General features: G+C 36.4%; 1 protein-coding gene across 2 annotated transcripts; it reads left to right on the plus strand.

Annotated features, from left to right (window-relative positions):
• Positions 1-535: 535 nt before the first annotated feature.
• Positions 536-21,978, plus strand: LOC141459263 (transferrin-like). 2 transcript variants are annotated; one of them, XM_074138113.1, is made up of 15 exons: positions 536-839; positions 7,974-8,067; positions 10,117-10,256; positions 11,287-11,417; positions 11,513-11,657; positions 14,107-14,267; positions 14,608-14,741; positions 15,182-15,354; positions 15,625-15,862; positions 17,269-17,420; positions 17,626-17,802; positions 17,961-18,071; positions 20,503-20,636; positions 21,247-21,405; positions 21,686-21,978. In XM_074138113.1, the coding sequence occupies exons 1-15, from the start codon at positions 776-778 to the stop codon at positions 21,866-21,868; spliced, it is 2,196 nt and encodes a 731-aa protein (XP_073994214.1). In that variant the 5' UTR covers positions 536-775; the 3' UTR covers positions 21,869-21,978. The 2 variants fall into 2 exon arrangements, with proteins under 2 accessions (XP_073994214.1, XP_073994215.1); XM_074138114.1 differs by lacking the exon at positions 7,974-8,067 and having other exon boundaries at positions 650-839.
• The last annotated feature ends 431 nt before the right edge of the window (positions 21,979-22,409 follow it).

Consider the following 22,409-nt stretch of genomic DNA (forward strand, 5'->3'; position numbering starts at 1 on the left):
GGATTTTTCACTTGTTTTGAGATTTTCTTGAAACTGTTACTGACATTTTTCCTGAATTTCATATTTATAATACATACGTATAGATTCACTACTTTTATTTCTTTTTTTTTTTTTTTGAATTTTTTTGTAGGTTAGTTCTAGGGCGATGTGTGTGGCAGTATACGTTCATCTAGAGTTATTTTATTGTAATAAAGGTTTTGAATATTGCATAAAATCAGCATAATCAAAATAAATGTTTCAAATATTTGATGTTAGAAGAAAACGATGTGAGTCGGAACCATTAGAAATGTGAAGTCGTGACTAATCACACAGGTTTTTTATGTTACATTTCAATTTTATATACTTTAAGACCACTTCTGATACTGCAAATGATAATGAAATTCACTGTCGTAAGAGTCGACCGTGATTACAGCCCACATTAAAATAATATCCAAGTTACGCTCTTAGCAACTCCCCTTACATTGTTAAATGAACAATGAATTCGCTGTAACAGTTTGTTACTGATGGAGAAGGTTATACATTTCTAAGTAATGCTGGATTATGGGCGAGGTTTGGCCGTTACTATATTTAATCTAGAGTAAACAGTACAAACTCATAGCAGATAAGGCTGGTACACTCATTGCAAGGGATACCATATCTCACTTACCTAAGATTGATATCTTTAACATTAGCAAAGGAACTCTCGTAAAATATTATTATTAGCAAACATATAATCTGTACTTAAACATTAGCCTTACTTAATAGAATACTAGGTATTCAGTGCAATTAACTTGAGATGGCAAACTCATGGACTGTGATTGTCTTCAGTCTATTATTATTCCAGCAGATCTATGCAGCTTGTAAGTTTATTTTATTAATTTTTTTTATAACATAACCAGACATAATCCGGGACAATCCCAGATTTTTAAATTTTTGTCCCTACTTGAATAAATATCCCCCGATTTTTAATCCATTGTGCAAGTTGATATTTTTATACTATTAATAAATAAATAAAGACAAAAATAATAATAAAGGTTTGTCCCATTTTTTATATAGCTATTTGTGCATGCTATGTAGTATATATATGAATATATACTATATATTGTATATATATACATAGTACTACATGTACACTATATATATATGTAGTATACATGTAGAGTAACTATGTATATATATATCATAGTACTTCCCGTTATTTAATGTTATACAGAATTATATAGTGTTATTTCTTGAAACAGAATTTTGTTCTAAAAATAACAATAATAATAACGAAGTTTTATTAGCAATTAAAAAAATAACTACAAATGTTTGGATCTACATTTGCGCACACGGTCTTGTAGAGCGTACAAAGAACAAAAAAGTCGTCGAAAGAAGAAAAATTTAAAAGACAACACATGATCAATGCATGTTAAGGCATACTTACAAACCACTTAGAACGTATTGTACCTGAGTTTCAATTAAATCCTTAGGTGACTGGCAAGACAAGTAAGAAAACTCGAATTAACCGTATTGAATAGTATATCTTCCAATTCTTAAGTGGCTGGCACTTCACGAGGAGAACCTTGCCCCTTCCTTAGAACGCTTCTTAACTGGGCAGCCAGAATAAAAAATTAGATGTACGAATCCCAATACGGTTTGAGTGAATAAAAAATGATTGGCCAAAAAAAATGTCTCCACTAAAACTAATAGCCCTGGGATGTGATGTAAAGTTCAATTATTAGAACAATTTTTGAAAAGAAAAACACTAATAACTGAAAAATCGATTAATTTAAGTGCTTCCGGGACAATAGATTTTTTTCTCTAATTTAGAATTTTGGTTACACATTTAATTCTTATTATACAAAGTATTAGATCGCACAATCAAACAAAACTAAAAAATTGACTTAATCAAGTAGCAATTCCAGTTGGCGATTCCCATCAAGACGTCTAAACCAAACACGAAATTCCAACTTCCTGCGGTTTCCATTTTTGAGTTTCAGTGACCGCGTAATACACAGAAAGTCTTGATATACGTACACCAAATCTTGTGCGAACACGCTTACGATTTTCTCGTCCAATTGTTTTTGTTATATATATTATTCGCGCCTAAATAGATGGTAGACCATGGAAAGCGTGTCTAAGCAATCCCATTTTACTTTAAAAACAATTTTCATACGAATAATTTCAAAAAAAATGCGAGATATCTTTCTGAGCAGCCAGGGTCAAGAAGCTAAAAATAAAATCGTTTCAAACATTAATACTTCCGGCAATGCAATTTCCTTCGTACACAGAATTTAGTTTAATATCTCATTTAATTTTTAATCTCCTGGTAATAATAGGACAGTACACTGAACTAAATGGTACTTTGACAACGATATCATCTTCCCCCCCCCCCCCCCGCGGTCTGTTAAAATTTCAGAAAGATTTCATGAGTTGGTCCATAAATATTAATATACATTGTTTTTTTCTTGTATGGAATTCATCTATGAGAAAAATAAGACGTGAAGAAGGACTTGGTTTCGGTTGCGTCACTCAATTCAGGCACAATTATGGAAATGATGCTCCAATGAGCAAGCCAGTAATGCAATGGAAATATATCATTCTTGCATTTGTTTTCTCGATGCTCTGAGTTATAACAACCATTAAGTTTAACCTTAATTGCCTTTTGTAGGCAGTTAATCAACTATTAGAAGAAAAAATTTGACCATCTTAAAATGAAACAAATCGAGTTCTGTACTATATTTCAAAAACGTTGTGCCTGCTGCGTACTGTATATTCCAATATTTGTTTTTAAAAGTGGCAAGATTAAGAATTGGTTCGTTCCCCAGGCACCGCGGTCAAAAGAGGTTTGCTATGCCGACCCTTTGTAGGAGGAACTTCTACTTGTCGTAAGGTCCAACGTTTCCCCAACAGAGTTTTTATCTCCTTCAGCTTCAAAGTGTCAAACTACATCGTAGTCAAAAAGAATATGAGAAGCCGTTTCTTCTTCCTCTCCCCACAATCTGCCCGAAGGATCTGAGCTAACTAGTCCCATGCTATGGATGTATTTTCTGAGCCCACCGACCCTAATAAGGCCAGATTAAAACGGAAGCATGGGCAATCAAACTAGTACTGGTTAACCTATACCCAATTAACCCTTACGAAGAAAGAGTTGGAGGTTCGGCATTTGCCATGACCAACAGAGACTAGGGGGATGGTAGGAGTTCAAAACTAGGTTAGTCAACGACCGCCATAGAGTCCCACGCATCAGTCAAACTTGGCTAGCTGTAATTTTAGTCTATACACTTATCTCAAAAGATAAAAACTAGCTTTTAATAACACTAGAGCCGGAGAAGCGTGGGAGAAGTTTGGGCGCATCACTCCGCCGCTAACGAACCAGTAACAAAGCAAGAAAGATAGTCTGTTTTCATTCAGATATTTTTTTAAAACTATTTTAACAAATTTAAGATATTTTGCAGCGGATTAGCGATTGAGAAACACTACTTTAGGAGAAAACTAATTAAAAGCCCCAACTTCAGAAATACCAAAAAATTGAATTTTTATCTAAAATGTATCTTATGTTTGATTTTTCGCGAGATAACATGTCGGGTTGGGAAGCTAATTTTTCTGAACTGTTGCGTTGGATGAAAGAGGCTTGTCTGGACGAATCTGTGGGCCGCGCTATGAAATCCGAGCGTTTTGTCCTTTATAGGACACTGCTTGAGACTAGAGGACGGCTTGGGATCTTTAAAGTTGGCTCTACCACCCAGTTGGGCATGTCAAGTCTGAGGTGGTGGTTTAAAATTAGAGGTGAAATGCTTTATCTGAACTATGTGCCATGGATTGATAAAGCTGCCCAAAAAGAGAAGTGTGCATTATGCAATTTGAAAAGCAGGGAGGACTTGCATCACTTCCTCTGCGAGTGCCCAATCCTTTCGGAATTTCGACTGAGGAGCCTCGGTGTGAAATTCTTAGATGCTCAATATGTCATTGATGCTTTGGGGAATCAGCATATTTGCAGTGATTTGATTAGTTTTGCCAGGCAGGCTTGGAATTATAGATACAGTCTCATTAGAGAATTCAATTATTAATTTTTTGATTTTGAAAATATTACTTTTTTAATTACAATTAATTTGATTTAAAAAAATTTACTTTTAATTTTCACTCACAGTGTTCTATTTATTTTTTTTATTGTTGTATTATTTTTTTTTTTTGTGCCATTAAGTTTATTTCCATATAATTTATTAAGTTTTTTCTTTCTTTTATCTTGTAACCAAACTCTGGCAGACGGCGTTAGCCATGCCTTTTGTACAATGTTAAAAAATATTATGTACTATATCTTCTAAAATAAATGTATATTATTATTATTATTATTATTATTATTATCTTATGCAAGTTACATATTCAGTTTATCTAGTTTTAAATATGGTTAGGGCCATTTGCGAAGAAATCTCAAAAACGTGAAAACTATCTTAAGTAAAAATGCCATTTCCGATAGAGAAATATTAATCACGTTACTAGAATTGCTTGCGGTGAATAGAAGTGACTAGATAACGAATGCAGAAATTCTAGGAAAAATTGATGTGACGAAAGAAGCGTGCGTGATCAAGTGGCGATGAGATGTTGCCAGATTGAATGACCAGTGCTGAGTCAAAATAATGTCAGAGTGGATTCCGAAGGACAGCAAAGTAGAAGAGATGGCTAATCTACACGCACAGAAGGCAAATAAATAAAATAAAATAAAAAAAGTAGAAGAGGTCGATCAGCAATACCATTGAAAGATGAAATGTAGGGCATTCGTGAGACAAATAAAGATATGCCAAAGTCGAATAAAATATATTTTGACAGAGGTGTGCTAAAGTTAAAGAGTTCAATTGAAGATAAAAGTTTCAAGTAAATTTTTATTAGAAATTATGTTGTGCCATCATGAAATTGTGTCATATGATGTAAATACTGATATTGATAGATTGAACACATCTCTCTTTCCTCCTTTAGGAGAGACTTTTCTTCTTATGAATGGTAATAGAGCGTATTAACATATTATTTATTTTCCAATCTTACATAATCGTGGTAGATAAGAACATACACAAGTACCATCCAAGTAAATCATCATTGGTCTCTGAGAAATTTGCGGAGAATACGGCATGCGTGATCATCACTTTTTGCAGTTGGATGATATTTCGTTCCCAAAGGCTTTTTATTTCAAACAGTGTACATTCTCCTACAATTTGAAACAGGTTTTTAGTGCTGGGTCAGCAATGATACAGATACTAGGTATTCTGCCAGTGATCACCATTCAGTCGTAGTACAATTTATTTCTGTCGCACTCAAGGTTATAAGGCACTTTCTCTTTAATTGCCAACTTGTGATGGATGATTTTGGCTACCTGGCTTTACCGATGAAGGTAATCTGATTTTGCCAACTGATCGCACGAATTCATTATGTGCTCTATAGTTTCTGACTTTTAACGACATAGTCTAAATCTACCATTCTGCGTTCTAACTACCTTAATTATGTACCTCTCGTAATTCTTGTTGTGGATAACTTGTTCCTGGACAGCTGTCATAAAACCCTCCGTCTGTACGAAAAATCTTCACACGTTAACTTACGAGTATGGCGCACATTTGTAGACTTATAATGGGCTACTATTACCGACAGCTGTCTACGTTATATGCTTGAATGCCACTGAGACGTAACCTTCTCAAAAAATTAAACCAGGGCAGAGTTCACTTTGTATGTAGTTAAGACCTCCTATCACTATTAGTGTGGCACTGAACTGTACGGCCTTTTGATGATGACTGCTGGTGAGGAGGTGAGGAACACTGGATAAGGAGCTATTTGGTGGGGAGACAGCTCTATTGTCATTCCTGCTTTCTTCATACATTCATCTTTAGTTGTTTGTCAACTGGCTGTTTACAAACACAACGACTAATAGCAAGTGTTCGCATTAGAACAGAATTTCTATTCAAACTTATTTCTTTGCCTTATCTTACTCACTAAGCGTATGTTTACATAAAATGAGTGGTGATTTAGTGACTGTAGTGAAAATTGCGCTTGGAATTAAAATAGGATCTGAAAGACTCCCGTCTTAAGACGAGGAAATTAAAGAACACATTAATGTTATTGACACATGAAAGTTAAAGCTGTGGAGACCAAAGTAAAGCAAATTGATGGTGAGATACTGGAACGGAATGAGGTCTTAGTTGGAGTCTCGCTAGAATATTCTACTTATTGGGAGTTAGAAAAATTTTGTTTTAATTTCATTAAAGAACATTTGGAGCCTAGTATAGATGTTACTGACTCAGATTTTGTCAGACGGCTACGAAAGATAAGCAATAAAAGATAGGCCGATAATTTTAGGTTTCACTACATTTCGTATGAAATCGTTGGTCATGGAAAATGCCTTCAAGTTAAAAGAAACTGACACGTTCATAGCAGATGATTTTCTAAAGGAGGTGCTTGAAATAAGTAGGAAATTGATGCCATAGTTTAGAGATGCCTGGGGATGATAGTAAATTTGCATTCATAAAATATGATCAATTAATAATAAAGGAGCTTGATTCTCGGCTGGCTTGAACAAAGAAACGATTGCTCTCAGATACACCACCCACTCCACGAGAGGAACTGAAGAGAGAGAAAGTAGCGCTAAGCAAGAAATACAGAACTGAAACTGATGTTAAGAGTGTTAAGGCCAATTTAGAATGATTCGCGTTCAAATATCGCAGAACGATAGAGTTAGAAACTCTTCTTCAAGTCAGCATGAAGATCAGGATCAAAAACAGCACATTCTTCCCTCTGTTAAATAGCAATTACCGTATGAAAATTATAAACAACTGGACATTTGGCTAATAATATGACTAGTTTGGAAAAAACTTCTATAAGGAATTCTATATTATACGTAAATAAATTTGATATTTTTATGTTATTCGAAATGCACGTACAAGAAAAAGTGCCTATTTATTACTATTTATGTAGATGTAATACCCATTTTACCATTATTTTAACAAAAAAATATGATTGGAATGGCCAGCATAAGGAATGAATTCTGAACAATATTAATGAAAATTTAATGCAGTCAAATTACTTAAATGATATTATTGTTATAAAATTTGAATAAAACTCATAAACTTTTTCGTACGTTTCTAAATAGCTGAAATATGAATGAAATGTTGGATACTTGCTAATTTTTGTACGTTTTGTCGTTTAATCAAGCCTTATACTCAATTTTTTGGATTTTATGTAATAGTTATCACATTCTCAGTAACATTCAAGACTCCTGGAAGAACTCGAAGTTATCGCTTTTTTACAATTTTTCGTTTTTGACATGTTCTATTCACTCAATTTACTGACAATGTTTTAAAACAACATTTTTAAACTTTTTTATTTACTTACTTTTTTTATTTTAATATTTAGGTGAAATATGAAACCCGAACATTTATAGCAGCAATTCTTGTTTACGATAGTTAGAGAAGTAGCAACTAACCCTTCGGTAGAGCATTTCTATTGGAGTTTTCTCAGAAATATTCGTTTTAAGGTCCTCTGAATACGAAAAAGTAATTTTTTTTTACAAATTATCTGTATATGTGCGTGCGGTGTGTGATCGGGTCTGTCAAATGTTGATGTGTATGGTCAGTATGGCTCAAAAAACAAGTACAAGTGTACAAGATTATGGTTTTTAGTGAATAAAATGAATTTAACAGGATGTCCGTCTCTCTTCACTTACTAAAGTTCGGGTCTATTCTGCAGCGCGTCACTACTTATTCTTTGGATTTGTAAATAGACAGAATCTGGTGCATACTCAACAAACGTCATACAATAGTTTTTAAACCTGTTATTCTAAGATCCGCAAAAAAGCAGAGAGTAATTCGTTAATTTGGCATGACGCTTTGTCTTTTGATTTCTCATCGAGCACAATGGTCGAAACCTCAAACCAAGGATCTACTTACGTACATAGATAACAGACTTGCGGTTGGAACTGCAATAATACAGCTATAGAAAGTCCTCAGAGATTCACCAGATTCTTTTTTTTTCAGACAAACTGTGCGCGTTTTCATGGATGGACAAGTACAAGTGCAATTCCTTAGAGGTTGGAAACAGTAATGTTAGCTGCGTGCACGTGGGGGATAGGTAAGGATATAGTATCGTATCTACTGTTACGGGCGTCCATAAAGTCGTTTGCAATTTATAACTTTGAGTAAATTACTTTTGTTAAGCCGCGTGCCGTCCTTTCTCGCACTACGCGTTACTTCGCTAATCCTTTCCTTTCTTGTCGTCGCTAAATATTATATTTTCTATTCTTTTGTAGTTATGTTTATTCCTAAGGTTCCCACGCTATCGAACCTTCCTCTTCTCTACTCACTCTTAACCGTGGGGTCTTTCCGTCTGCTGTCGGTCAGTACGCCTTTGACACTGATCGAGTAAGTTTGTTTGTGCTTCTGGATCTGCTTTACAGCGCATCTAGTACGCTTCCGCCGTTCTGCATATTATACCTCTCAACAGCACTGCTCTGCCTGCACGCTCCAGCTGTTCGCTTCATGCACTGTTACCGCACTTCCGCTTCAACACATCATCACGGTCGCCTCTGGCATCTCTGGGCTCAATACCTGCTTCGCCTCACCTTGTACCGCTACCCCTCCTCGCTTCCTAGAAACCTCCTCCGGACCACTTCTGGTCTGTTTCCGCCTAATCGGCCCCTTTCTTCCCGCTACGCAATTCTGTGCTGGAAACACGCTCAATACACACTCAGACAAGCACACACCTTTCTTCCGTTTTCTTCCTTTGCCATCCCTTCAACAGCGCCCCTTCACCAACTAGATGAGACTGAGTACCTTCACGTCCAGTACCTCAAAGGTAAGTGCTGTCTTTACCTTCCCTTTTTTATATTTCTTCTAAGTATTTCACTTACCTTATTTGTGATACTTTGTTGCAGTGCCAACCTCGAGCACATATTGATTTTAAATTGCGTTCGCGTCATCTTCCCCTCTCCGCATCGGGTGTAAGCCTTACGCGCTTACAACTTTGTTAAAGAGATTCTAATAATTTTAATTTAAACTAAGTAAAGTAAGCTGTGTAATATTTTTTTTCTTTCACAAATAATAAAGTTTACTCTTTTTTTGTAATCGCAACGAACTTTATTGACTCCAGTATGTGTGTCCAGTGGGGTGTTGTTTGAAATACAAGATATTTCTTTAAATATCCTATTTGTACTTTAGTAATTTTGGATGAAATAAGTTATGTATTTTTTTCACAACTTTATTTATTTGAAATGCTCTCCACATTCATGGACTAAAAGCTTTAATTGAGCCTGAAGTCAGGTTCATCAAAACGCCGGAGTTCGATTTTACTGCATTTTTTTCTTTTATCTTTGAAATAGATCAGTTTTTCCCTCTACTGGTGCCGGACGAGACTGCTAACGCTACAAAACTCTCCAAATTGTCTGCGAAATCACAAAATCTGGAGGAAGGAGATTTCATGAAGGTTACATACGTACTCCTCCAACACCTAGTAAGTACCCGGACATCCAAATATCTTCAAACGACATAACCGCAGTCCGTCAGGTGCAATGGATCCTCTTTCTTTTCTCCAAAGAATCTGTCATTCCTAAGCCAAGCTTCTTTAGGTATCAGAGTCGGCAATGACCAGTGTTGAAACTAATCAGCATACGCAGCCTATTTCTTTATGGATACCGAACTAAGTCACAGATTTTCGTCTGTCTCAGTCCAGGGAGGCTCTTTTGGCTTCCTCCTCTTGTAGATGTTTGTTGCTTATCTCACCAAAGGGATCTGATGCAGCTCCTTGTCTTTCCAGGGTTTCTGTCTTCGTACTTGTCCTGGCAACTTTATTTTTCTTGCGCAGACTAATTGATCAGAACTGATCAGTCTAATATCCAAGGTTTAGAAGTTCGGGATTGTGTAGTTGTAAAGTCAAAAAAGAGAACAAAGCGTTAAAATATATGTGAATGCAATAAATACTGTTGAGATATTTGTTAGTTAGGTATATTTAGAAAGTACAGCACTCGTCAAGCAGAAAAATTCTAAAGAATATGATTATAAATAAGAATTAATTTGTAAAGAATAAGATTGTCAATTGCGTGTCTTGGGTCAAAATTCTATACACGCTAACTGAACATTACATTTGTACAAACTATTGTTCTACATAGACAGTGTTATATTTCAGTGTTCAATGTGCGCTGAAAATACGCTCTGGTGATGCGGATTTCGCACTGCTCAGCGCTGAGGAAGCTTTACTGTTGGCCCGGGAGAATGGCACAGACATGCAGGTACTCGGCGAAGTCAGGGAAAAAGCATTAGCTAGCGGTGAGTATTAACCTCTTTAATATACTTCTCTTTTCCTTCTGCCACTTCTCCAATTCGAAATGTCATGTGATAAGCCTAAGATAACGGCAACGAGAGAGAGAGACATTCCAACATAAACATTTAAAATAAAATAGGATACTGCCTAAATAGATCGTGTTGCTAGCCCACAGTGAAAAGCTGTATAAATATTACAAAAACTATAAATAATTATATTATAAATATCAAGTACGATATTTATATAACAAAAAATTGTAATAAATCTTTAAGAAAAAATAGTCACAGAAATTTAATGGGAGAATATTCATTTCATCTATACATTAGCTTAAGCCTTATAAATTTGGTGATGGATTATTCTTACGCAGTCTAAGCTCCGCCCAAATCTTCTCTTTTGGCTCAACCCCTTGCTTCAGAAGAAGCTCACTGTTAATTTTGGACTGATACTTCAGGCTCCGAATAAAATACCGAAATCTTTCACTTTTCACTTGGGAAAAGGGCGACACAGCCTTCTTCTTTGTCCACTTCCTTTGCTTTGTGGGAGTCACTGAGCCGGTAGATTGGGATAAATATTCGCTGATGACAGGCAACCCATCCCGAATCCTTACCAGGGAGGGTGTATCCCACTTCAACTCCTGGGAACTATCCAGATCCTCTACGGAAGCCTAGGCAGAGAAGGGAGCCGGTAGATTGGGATAACTACTCCCTGTGCCTAAAGCCCCTTCCCTAACTGAAGAGGGTACATCGAGGGATGTTTTGGTGAGGACCAAAACCTGGTAACTTGTTCAGGAGTTCAGCAGCAAGTATACTGGTGCTCGTCGAGATTTGACTGTTTGGCTAGGGGCATTATTTTCCAATTTACACCATGCTTAAGTTCATGAGTTTTAAAGTGCAAGAAACTTAATTTCTTCACCAGATTATTTTTTACGAAATTCTTTTTTTTTTAAAGGCAAATTGTGCTCAGGTCCCTGCTGTGCTGGCACCTTTATAAATAGTAATAATAATCTCTTAGGTTAAAGCTTGATTTGTCTCACAGAAAGCTCTGCTCTGAGTATGGTTGTTCTGATGCGCAAAGAATTTTCCGGGAATTTTAATGACCTACGAGGAAAGAGGTACTGCCATCCAGGTGTTGGCATCAGTTATCGACTCTCCGATCATTTTTTAAAGGTCAGTTAGAGATTTGAAAGTTATTTTGTAATTTTGTATAAGGGTTCTTTTATTAGACATTTATTTCAGTATTTTACTTAGTATTTTATTTTTAGTACTTTGAAAGGTATATGTTGCATTTTGACTGCAAACCATGGTTCAGCCATGTTGAGGAGGAAATTTCGCAAATTTCTGCCTTCTTTGGAGATTCCTGCAGACCAGGAACGTGGGCACAAAGTCGCTCCTTAGATAAAAGACTGAGTAAGTAAAAAAAAACATGTACTTAATGACGGGGATTCTTTTGAGGTAAATATTCAATATATAAGTAATCTTATTTATTCAATATATAAATCAATTCAATACATAAGAAATCTTAAGCCTAAATTCTAAATCCTACGTTTAGTTTTCATTGTATAAATAGATTCAACTACATTTCCGATTCAAACGAGCTCTGTTTAGGCTACAGTACTTCATGGTTATTTTCTTTTTCAACAATTATGTTAATTATCACTTTCTTCATTCGTGCATTTAGAGAAATTACGTTTTGAGGACCTGATTTAATAAAAAGCTGTTGCCACAATCAATTCAATGTATAAGTAATTTAAAGTAATGCCTTTTTTTTTTGAGGCGGACTTCACGTCCAGTTGGGCGTCGAGGATGGAGACGACTAGCAAACCTACTTTACTGTAAATTTCTCATATCAACTATTAAATAAATCTTAGGTTTAGATCGGTAATCGAACCCAGTACCACAACACATATTAGCTTTGCGGGCCTCGCCTCTAACCGCTCGTCTAGCTTGGTGCCTCAATGCAATATATTGTTTTTATATACAAGCCGAGAAGAGAGGAATTATCTTCTTGATGAATAATAGTGGTTATTCATCATTTGTAGGTTATGAACAGTAGTGACACTTTCTAATGAGCCTAAGTTTAACAAACAGTCCTACAAACGAATACTGAGATTCTACTTCGCTTCTTGAAGGTTATAGTCGTTGCACTATAGTACTCAAATTATCAATATTATTATTGTTTTTGTGTTTTATGTCTGCTTTAAGTTTGTATTTTGGTTATTATGGAAGTGATTTAGACTGCTTATGCACTTCTACAAATTTTATGAAATATCTATTGCGAAATAGTGAATTTATAAAACGCAGCGTACTAAAATCTGTCAAGCAATTTATGTTTTAAAATAACAGTTTCAATTAATATAAGCCAAAAAAAATAAAAAACTTTTTTTTTTTATTTAAGGCGCGTCAATATCTAAGGTTAATAACGCTCAGAGCTTTTTTCAGTACTAAAACCGGACTCAAGAATCTGTTCAATCGTTACGGATAACTCTGTCCATCACAGGTCAGTGAGCTGTAAGAAGCTCCTAGCAAGACAAAAGGACCAGCAGCTGGATTCGAACTCGGGATCTCCTCGTAGGAAAGCAGTATACCTTAACCACAGAGCCAACCCCTTCCTTTAATGAAAAGAAATTAAACTTAATTAATTATAAATTTCATTTAAGAAAATATCAATTATAAAACAAAACTTTATATTGAGCCTTTATTATTTGAAAACAAGTACACACACACACAAACATGTATATCAAGATTTTAAGGTGTAAGGGATGTCCAGTTAATCTCTCGCGAAGGTGTTTATTTCGTTGTCTTGGGCCCAGAATTCACAGTTTAGGTTAGCACGCAAGATACCTTTTTTCCGTAAGTTGAGTAGTAGCTAACTGCCAAGGTGGCGATTGGCAATAAATAGTTCGGTCTCCAGCTTTGCAACGCGTTCGCTTACTCGAACCAGAGTGCCTTATAACACTTCTTGGATACTCTCTTGAGAATAAGAGAGACTTACTCCGCCGTTCCCCCCTCTTCTACAGGTGCTAACTCTTCTTACTTCTCTACCCTGCCGTTAGCGAATTTGTGTGTGTGGGTGTGCGCGCGCTCTTTCTCTAATTAATTCTTCAGTAGTCTGATATTTGTATAATTATTTAATTACTCTACCCCAGCAAATATGACATTACTTCGCAGAGTTAATGATAATTCATTTCTTTTAACAACAGAGTTATATTTCCTTTCTTCCCATTTCAGAACTACTGTTTCTGAATCTGTTTAGGTACAAATTTTCCATTCACCTTTTAAAAACCAACATGCCTACTTCCATATGCTATTCAATCGTGTAGGTTATTTCCACGAGGGTTGTACTATTTGCGATTTTTAAACAAATTTTTTCACATACAAAAGGAATGAAAAAATAGTTTAAAAAGTATATAGAGACTCGATTGCTACTAACGAGCGCTCTGTGGCATTGCTTAAAAGACTTTAATTGCTAATTTACTCTGCATTCTTATCAATCAACCACTTTTATGAAATATCTATTGCGAAATAGTGAATTTATAAAACGCAGCGTACCAAAATCTGTCAAGCAATTTAGTTTTAAAATTACAGTTTCGATTACTGTAAGCCAAAAAAAATAAAAGTTTTTTTTTTTTATTTAAGGCGCGTCAATATCTAAGGTATGAAACGCTCAGAGCTTTTTTCAGTGCTCAAGTTTCAGTTCAGTTTTCAGTTTACAAGTATATCTAGAAACTTATGTATATAAAATTGTAGTATATAAAACATAAAAACTTTGGCATATTTTTGTAGTTTTATGGAGTTCTTTTGGAAAGCTGTAGACGTCTCATGCGTAATACTTATCTCTATTACCTTCTGTTCACAGAAGGACTATACCAAAACCTTTGTAGTCTTTGTGATTCTAAAAGTAAATGCACATACAATCTGGACAGCAGCAACTCACCAGAAGCTGCGCTGAAATGTCTTACCAGAAATTCCGGTGAGGTAGCCTACGTTCCGTTGGAGCAGGTCAAAAAGTATTTTGGGGTAAGTTGACAGTTACATTGTTGGGTTCAGTTTGGCACTGAATGGAACAGAAAGGCTGCTGGATCTTTTTTAGTGCAGAGCTATATTCCTTAGCATTCCGAAATTAATGGAGTGTTAAAAACTAATAATAATATTAAAAAAAAGAAGTTTTATTGAGATGTAAGTTCATTTTCGACTATCCTACATCTTGTTTTTACCTTTTTTGTAGTTTGCTGGCAAGTATGCCAGTAGGTCGGAAACCTCTAACTATTAAAGGGATACATATCTCTTTTTGCCTACTTTGTGCTGATTAGCTAATAGTAAAAATAAATTAAAACATGTAGATTTAAACTTTTTCCAGTTAAAAGATAGGACATTCAAAAACAATGCAAACGATTATGTCTACCTGTGCAAGAATCAAACTACCATGGAGATCTCGGCGGAAAATCCTTGTGTTTGGGGCAGACAACCTTGGAATGTCATCGTATCTAGAAGGTAAGATCTAAATAATTCCTTTCTTATCAGAAATACTCGACATCTTTTAGTTAGAGGTAGTGTATGTACATCTTTGAAATAGCTTAAACTCAGGCGAGCGTTTCATGCTTTCATTTGAGGTAGAGTCTTTGTCGTATCTAACTAGAACAGAATTAAAAGCTGGATATACCCATTTCTTTGCAAAACGTTGGCCATCTCAACAAACTAATGTGTAGGCTGTTTTTCCTAAAAGGCGTAGACATTTATTTAGAGAATATAGCTCACTGAAGATTGTGCCCATCCACGCACTAACTGGTAGAATCGCCCAGTACTTTCTAACAACTTAAAATTAAAACTTAGGACAGTTGTGTAGGGGTTGTTCGTCAAAAACTGCACAAAAAAACGTTTCGTTGAAAAATACCCAACTTTGTCAATTTCTAATGTGTATCTTTGTATTCCAGTGATATAGCAACAGAGTTAAAGCAACTGGTGGCGAATTGGCTGACTGCAGATGCACGGGTGCCAGGAACTGCTTGGTTGGAACATTTGCAAACGTTACTCATTGGCTCAAACAAAATGTATAGCTTTGACCGAAAAGAACTGCCAAGTGCACTACGAGATTACGTCGATAGGGGTAAGTAATCTTGCTCACAACCGGAAATGCGTTTGCCTGGGGACCAGCTGTCTCGAATTGTGGCCAGTGAATCCACTCCCTTTACGTATCTTATTCTTTTGAAGAAGCGCGTGTCAAATGAATTTTTGAAAAGGCAAGTTGGCAATTTTTGCATTCTCGAGGTGGATTTAAGTTCATGCGCCATTCCGTTTTCACATTGCTCTTGTTACAGCGATGGCCAACCTACTTATATCTTCCTTTAAGTTTGACTATGTGTTGATTTTTGTACAGGTGGGGTTGATGTAAAAGGCAGCACAGCAGAATGTCGCAACAAGGTCAGGTGGTGTACAATAGGTGCAATAGAGCATGAGAAATGTAATTGGCTGTCACTGGCTGCAGCAAGTTACGGTTTGAAACCCATTATTTCCTGCCATAGAGGACATACTGTGCATAATTGTCTGAATAGGATTTCTGAGAATAAGGAAGACGTTATTAGCATTTATACGGAATATGGACATATTGCTAGGAGGTACCAATGATACATGCATTTTTTTGGTACGCTGTGAGTATTTATGTGGGTATGAATGACTCTATCGTACAATATTTAAATAATACCTTTACTTCACTTCTTGGAACAAGGCAGTGTATAGCTTACTGATGAAGACGCACTGTGCAACAGGTGACTGCGCGATAGTGGCAGGTGACTACTTGGGCTGCGACCGACTCTTACGATATATTCGATGTCGTAAAATAATTAACGACCTCATCGAGAAAAATGTGAGGGTGGTTTGACAATGGATCCCCAGCCATTAGCGGGAATGAGGAAGCTGACAGACTCGCTAAGCTAACAGCAAATATGACACAGCCTGAAGGGTCCATTCCTTGAGACCACAAGGCGAATTTGCCGGACAAAAGCCAAAAAGAGAACAGCGGAGTTGCACACCACACTATCAGAGGGCAAACGATGGGCTATCTTGAGGGACAATGTGCTTCCAAATAACCTGCCTCAGAGCGAAGCGGTGGCCTGTTTTTGTTTGATCACTTGACATGATTACCTGTGGGCACACTTAATCAGGATCGGGGTAGCTGACAACCCGAACTGTGTGCTTTGCGGGGACGGGCCCATGACAGGAGATCATCTTTTTGAGTGCGAAGCCCTGTCCCATTTGACTGCGACATATACTGACGAGCTCTCTTCAAGAGCTAAAATATATTGGGCTGCGAGACATCTAATGGCAGAACGCCAATGATGTGTGGCATTGGGGGGGGGAAGCTTACTGCCTGTTGTTGGGTTTTAAAAAAGTAATTGTAGAAAAAAGACCTGTTCAGAGTGAGACCTTTACGTGACTTTATAAGGATTTACTGGAAACAGTGCGAGAAATATCGGTGCTCTTGCTGCAAAGCTGATCTGGTGTAAAGACCCGCTTAGAGGGCTGTTTCCGTACAAGGCTAGATATAAAGAAGATTTAGATAATAGTGCTTAAAGCCGCGCCTTATTAAACCTCCCTCGATACCTGAATGTCCACGAAACCTGAAAGGTATTGAACATAAAGCCCGCCTGACTAAAAAATGGTCATTACTTTCACATTCTTATCTCCCACAAATACTTTCCAACTTATTCAATCCAAGCATAAGTACTGTGCACTTACTGCAGAAATGGCTATGCATAAATATATGTTTTTAGAGTAGTGATAAGACAAAGATTTTCTTTGCCGAAATCCTACCCACGTCGACGTCAAATGGCATTTCCAGTTGGTGCTAGAGACGAACAAATGTCCCAACAGGTTTTGTTCCATATAAAGTAGGTTTCATTCACTTCCTTCTGGACTGCAGCTGAGAATCACTTTCTCCAGAACAGTATTTGTACCATTACAGAACTAAATATGTCAATCAGAATTAGTCGTCTGTTTCTCACTCTAGAATTTCCTGTTTCAGTAAGTATAATCTATCAACGGTGGTGTTTGAAGACAACACTCTGGACGGTTACTATCAGATCATGGCCGTACTAAAGGCGGAAAATACAAACATTCGGACATTCAGAGATCTCAGAAACAAGAAGGCATGCTTCCCAGAGTATAATGGTCTAGGTAAAATATCACTTTATTTTTGATAGCCTAGCTCAACAGTGTTCTTCAATCTGGTTAACTTTATTACTTACTGGAGATTTGTTCGTGAGTTCACACTGCAATGGTCTTCAGTGTAATAAGGTCACTTGTTGTTTCATTACAAATTAGAAGAATAGTCAAACTCGACAATTTTCAAATCTGATTTACTTCATTTTAACTGTTACAGGCTGGATATCATTTATAAACATTGCCAAAAAGTACAACCTTCTTGGAAACACTTGTCCAGAAAATTTCTTTGGCAGTAGTTGCGTGCCTGGAGCATTTAAGTCTAATCTAGAGGTTTACGGCACAAGTGCGAGGCCTTCTTCAATGTGCGCTCTATGTCCACAGTCGAACAGTTCAGGTAAGATCTGTGTAAGCATCAAATGTTGTGTGGTGAGATCTTTTATATATATATATATATATATATATATATATTAGATCTATGTATCTTAAGAAATACGTAGATGATAACATCAGCGGACTATATATAACCTATTACTCACATGTGTGATTATACAGATCCATGCCCTACATATGGTAATCTTGTACAGAAGAATCGACAAGCCCTGAAATGCCTATCTGAAAATGGTGGTGATATTGCTTTTGTAAACTTCAAGGCTTTACTGTCAGGTAAAATATTTATAAATTGCATCAAGTTGTCTTATTAGAAAAGTCTGTGAATTTTTGTCACCTTATAATTCAGATACAGGTTCGCTTACTACCAATTATGCTTACTGCTGGCAAAATAAACCTTTACTTTCATAGGGTGTCTGGTAAACTGGGTTAGGAAGAAATTCAAAATTCTAATTTTATGGAGGTCGTTGAAGTGATATTGTGACCTTTCGTTTTCTTCTTGAAACTGCATTTTTTTATTAAACAAATAACGGACATTTTTCGGCAAAAGCGCTTTATTAAGTGAGTGAAGACAGACATCAGTTGCTACTTGGCGCAACAGTCCTTATAGTAGGACCTGTACCTTCTCAACAAGTTTACCCATTTGTCACGGTCTGCGGCCTTAAGGCGCCATTGGAGTCTCACTCTAACCCGACAGAGGTCTTCCTTTACGTCATCCAGCCATCTAAGACGAGGGCACCCTCGAATTCTACTTCCAGGATTTTTATTTAATAGTTTTCTGGACACCCCGCGGCATCCAACGTGTCCACTGTCCCAACCATCTCAATCTTCCCTTCTTTATTTTATTTGGGCGACTATGTCTGGTTCTCCAAACAATTCCATCAGTTCTTGATTCTTTCTTATTTTCCAGTCGCCATTCACGCACTTCGGGACCAAGATCTTTCTGGATATTTTTCTTTCCCAAACCTCGAGAATCTTTTCATTTTCTTTGCTAAGCACTCACTTTTCGCTGGCATAAGTGACGCTGGGTCTAATAATTATTATCTTAGCCTTGCGGGGCCAATTCTTGAACCGCAAAACCTTTTGAACATCGAATAGGCATTTATTTCCTGCCGCTATTCTCGCCTTGATTTTTGTAGTTATATCATTGTTGTGTGTAATGAGTGACTAGATATTTAAAATCACTGCACGTTGCAAGCTGTGATTACTCAATTGGATTTGTCCTCCACATGACTGGGCTCTCGAGGTTTGCATATATTGTATTTGGTCTTTACCTTTTTGATTTCCAGACCGCGTTTCTTACAAGCTTCTTCCAGTTCTTGAAAAGCTCCGTCTATGGCCGCTTTGATCCGAGCTGTGATCAACATCGTCTGCATAGACTATGGTTGCATTAATCGGTTATAAATGGTTTCACATTAAATTCGTAGGACAATAAATTGTCGACAGTGGATCTTCTTGGTCTGAAACCACACTGGTATTCACCAAGGAAATTTTATGCCCATTTTACCAGACGTTTGTTGATGGCAAAGAATAGTTCCTTCTAGATCACTGGGAGCTGGGCTATACCTCTGATTCTTGCAATCTAGCTTTGTCCCCTTTTTTGTAGATCGGACACAGGATTGCCTTACTCCATTCGCTTGGCATCTTTTCATTGTACCGAACTCGCTCATCTCGGCAATAAACCACCCTCGGCTTGAAAACCCGCTCTGATTTTTAATACCCTTATAAAACTTCCTGGTTCTCTTTGCTTAAAAATCATCCCCCAATTCTCTTAATTTTACTCTCTCCTTTCGTCTCTTTTTCCTCCTGCACAGTTTTTTTTAGCTTTTCTTTTTCTAGAATATTCTTCGGCGTTCGACTGCAATAATTTCTTTGGAGCTTCATTTCTCTCTTTAACTGCCGTTGTACACTCTTGGTCGTACCAATCATTTCTTTTTCTCTTTTCATTCTCCCTACAACTTCCTCGGCTGATGTATTAATGATATTCCTAAATCTACTCTATCTGTCCTAGATTGCCAAAGTCTCGTTTGATGCAAGTAGCTTGCCTTCCACCTCTCTCTTAAATCTTTCTTTTACTTCGTCTATCTTTAGCCTACCGACATTAAACCTCGTCTGTCCCAATATTTTTTCACTTGTTTTTATCACCAACTTCTGCCGGTACTTCGCTTTTACAAGGAAATGATCGTAACCACACTGAGCTCCTCTATAACTTCTAATATAGGCTGACATCAAATAGCACAAAAAGAACGACATTATCCAGGTTCCAGCACCATATCCCTTTTTTCACGGCATTTTTAAAAAATTGGCATGCAGTTAGTTTGCGGAGCTTGTTTTTGAATGCTTCTTTGAAGCATGCTGGATACTTGCGGGTGGTGGTTTATGTTTGTTGTGGAAACACCTAATTCACTTAATTTTCTGGCGTTGGTGTGAGAGAATCCGCTGCTGCTGCCGGTGCCTAAATTGCTTAAATTTAAGAACAGACGACGTTCTAGCCTAAACTTTTATTTTTCGGGCTATATCACCCTCAATAAATTTTTCATGAGCAGATGGAAGTATAAAATTGCATGTTAAAGGGATAGCTAACAAGGAATTGTAGGTAAACAGCAGTATGTATGCTTGCGCAAAAAATAAAAAAAAAAGGACAGCTTTTTGTTACATTCTGGTAGTGTCAATCAAATTTAAGATAATACACGTACATTTTTTACAGGTGTTGATGTAAAAACTTTTGATGAAACCATCAATCCAAGTCTGTTCAATGTTCTGTGCAGAAATGGCACTATTGCAGTGGGATTGGCGACTGTGGACGATAACTGTGCACTTGCAGAGGGAATTAATGCAGAGGTGCAGTTTTGTATCTTAACATTTTAAAAATATCACATTTCTTTCACTGAAATATCTAATTCCTGTTAAGAGATTTTGGCAGAAACCATACGAAAACATTAAAAAAATAATAATACCAACAAAATGCCGCTTAATCACAAAGCACGATCCAACTATTTAACTACCTGTCTCAGTAATTTCAGTACTTCTTATGCTCCAATATCGTAAACTTCTTTTTTACGTTTCCTATGGTATAAAAATGAACAACTCTGACACGTCCTTTATACAAACTGCCAGTTCTGCAGTAAGTGTACCTGTACTTTTGCTTGGAATTTATTGTCTAGAAATTCAATCCATAAGCCTCGTGACGCCATAGAAGGTAGCCCTAAATTTGTTTTTATTCCGGAATTCTGAATACCAGTACTTTTTAAAACCAATGCCAGGCAGTAAGTACACTGTTAAAGGAATCTTATCTTTGGATTTCAAGTAAAACAAAGTGTAGTTTCACCGGTTGTACACTGTAATTGAACAGTCTATTTAAAGTTAGACAGTGTATACTAAAAAAAAAAATCACTTTAAAATTAATGCATACTTGATTTAGGTTAACTTAAATTCAGTACTCTCATTGTAGGTTGTAGGAAGAGCTGATTTCAAGAAAACTGTAGACAATACTGACATATCCGAACTGTTTCTAGAGCTTAATAAGGCATTCGGCACAGTTGCAATTGGCGAGGATAACAACATCTTTAAAATGTTTGATCCTTTCAAAAATGAGGAAGTATTGTTTAAGGTCAGTAAGAAGCTTCCTTGTAGTTTACAGTGCTTCTAGCAAAATTAATGTTAAGCAATTCTACTTGTTTACCGTTTTAATTTACAAGTAAAATCAATACTAAGCAAAAAGGTAAGGGATAAGCTCTGTGGTCATTGTATTAGTTAGAGATACGAGTTTATACTTTAATATGTTGAAGCTCTTACTTGTATTACTCGACAAATATCTCAGGAGTACACCTAGAATAAGAATCTAGCAAATTCCCTTTATTTGATTCTTGTTGTGGTTTTTTCTATTTCAGGATACAAGCATCGGATTAGTCGATATCGAAGAAAACAAATATTACGATCAAATTAATCTCTACCAATCATTGCTGTCGAATGTCACTGATAGTCAATGTAAAGGTGATGCGCACCGGGTTATATTTGCTAGATTAAGTTTATTGATTACATTTTGTGCAGTATTCATTAATTCTTTTATGTAAAATTTAAAATAAAAAATTCAGATGTAAATAGACTTTGTGCCATACTTACACCCAGTGAAGCTTGTATCTCAGAAGACTTTGATTTTGAAAATTAAAATTTGTACCATTGATTGTTCTTTTTCCACCCAATCTAACAGCCATTAAACCCGCCTGTAAAAAAAAGAAAAGCGATTACCGTTCACTGTTTGCAACACGAGGACACTGATCCAAGATGCCAATGCTTCATTGGAAAAACAAAACAAAAAACTGAGTCTGGTGAGTGCACCACATTTTTTCTCTGAATGCACTTGCGTTTACCGTAATCTTCACCAACTACGCTTCAACAGTTGATTTGCTGACAACACGACTTTCTCTTACTCCACATTACATTACAATACAATTGTTTATGCCAATTAATTTTTTAATAAAATAGAATTTTGCTTCACTTTTTAGCTATCAATGGATGTTGGTTCTTTCATAAATTAATATCAAAAAGATAAACAGCAGTTACCCTACTACATCTTAACTTCACCTCGTCCAATTCAGAATGTTAAAGTATGTT

Source organism: Rhodnius prolixus, unplaced genomic scaffold (assembly GCF_049639745.1).
Source record: "Rhodnius prolixus isolate KJV_2025 unplaced genomic scaffold, Rpr scaffold_11, whole genome shotgun sequence".
Taxonomy (NCBI): Eukaryota; Metazoa; Arthropoda; class Insecta; order Hemiptera; family Reduviidae; genus Rhodnius; species Rhodnius prolixus.

Excerpts from the sequence above, each read along its gene's own strand:
- LOC141459263 (XM_074138113.1), top strand. The coding sequence starts at position 776 with ATGGCAAACTCATGGACTGTGATTGTCTTCAGTCTATTATTATTCCAG. Across the intron at positions 17,421-17,625 it reads CCCAGAGTATAATGGTCTAG|GCTGGATATCATTTATAAAC; the intron begins GTAAAATATCAC and ends TAACTGTTACAG. Across the intron at positions 20,637-21,246 it reads CAGAGGGAATTAATGCAGAG|GTTGTAGGAAGAGCTGATTT; the intron begins GTGCAGTTTTGT and ends CTCTCATTGTAG.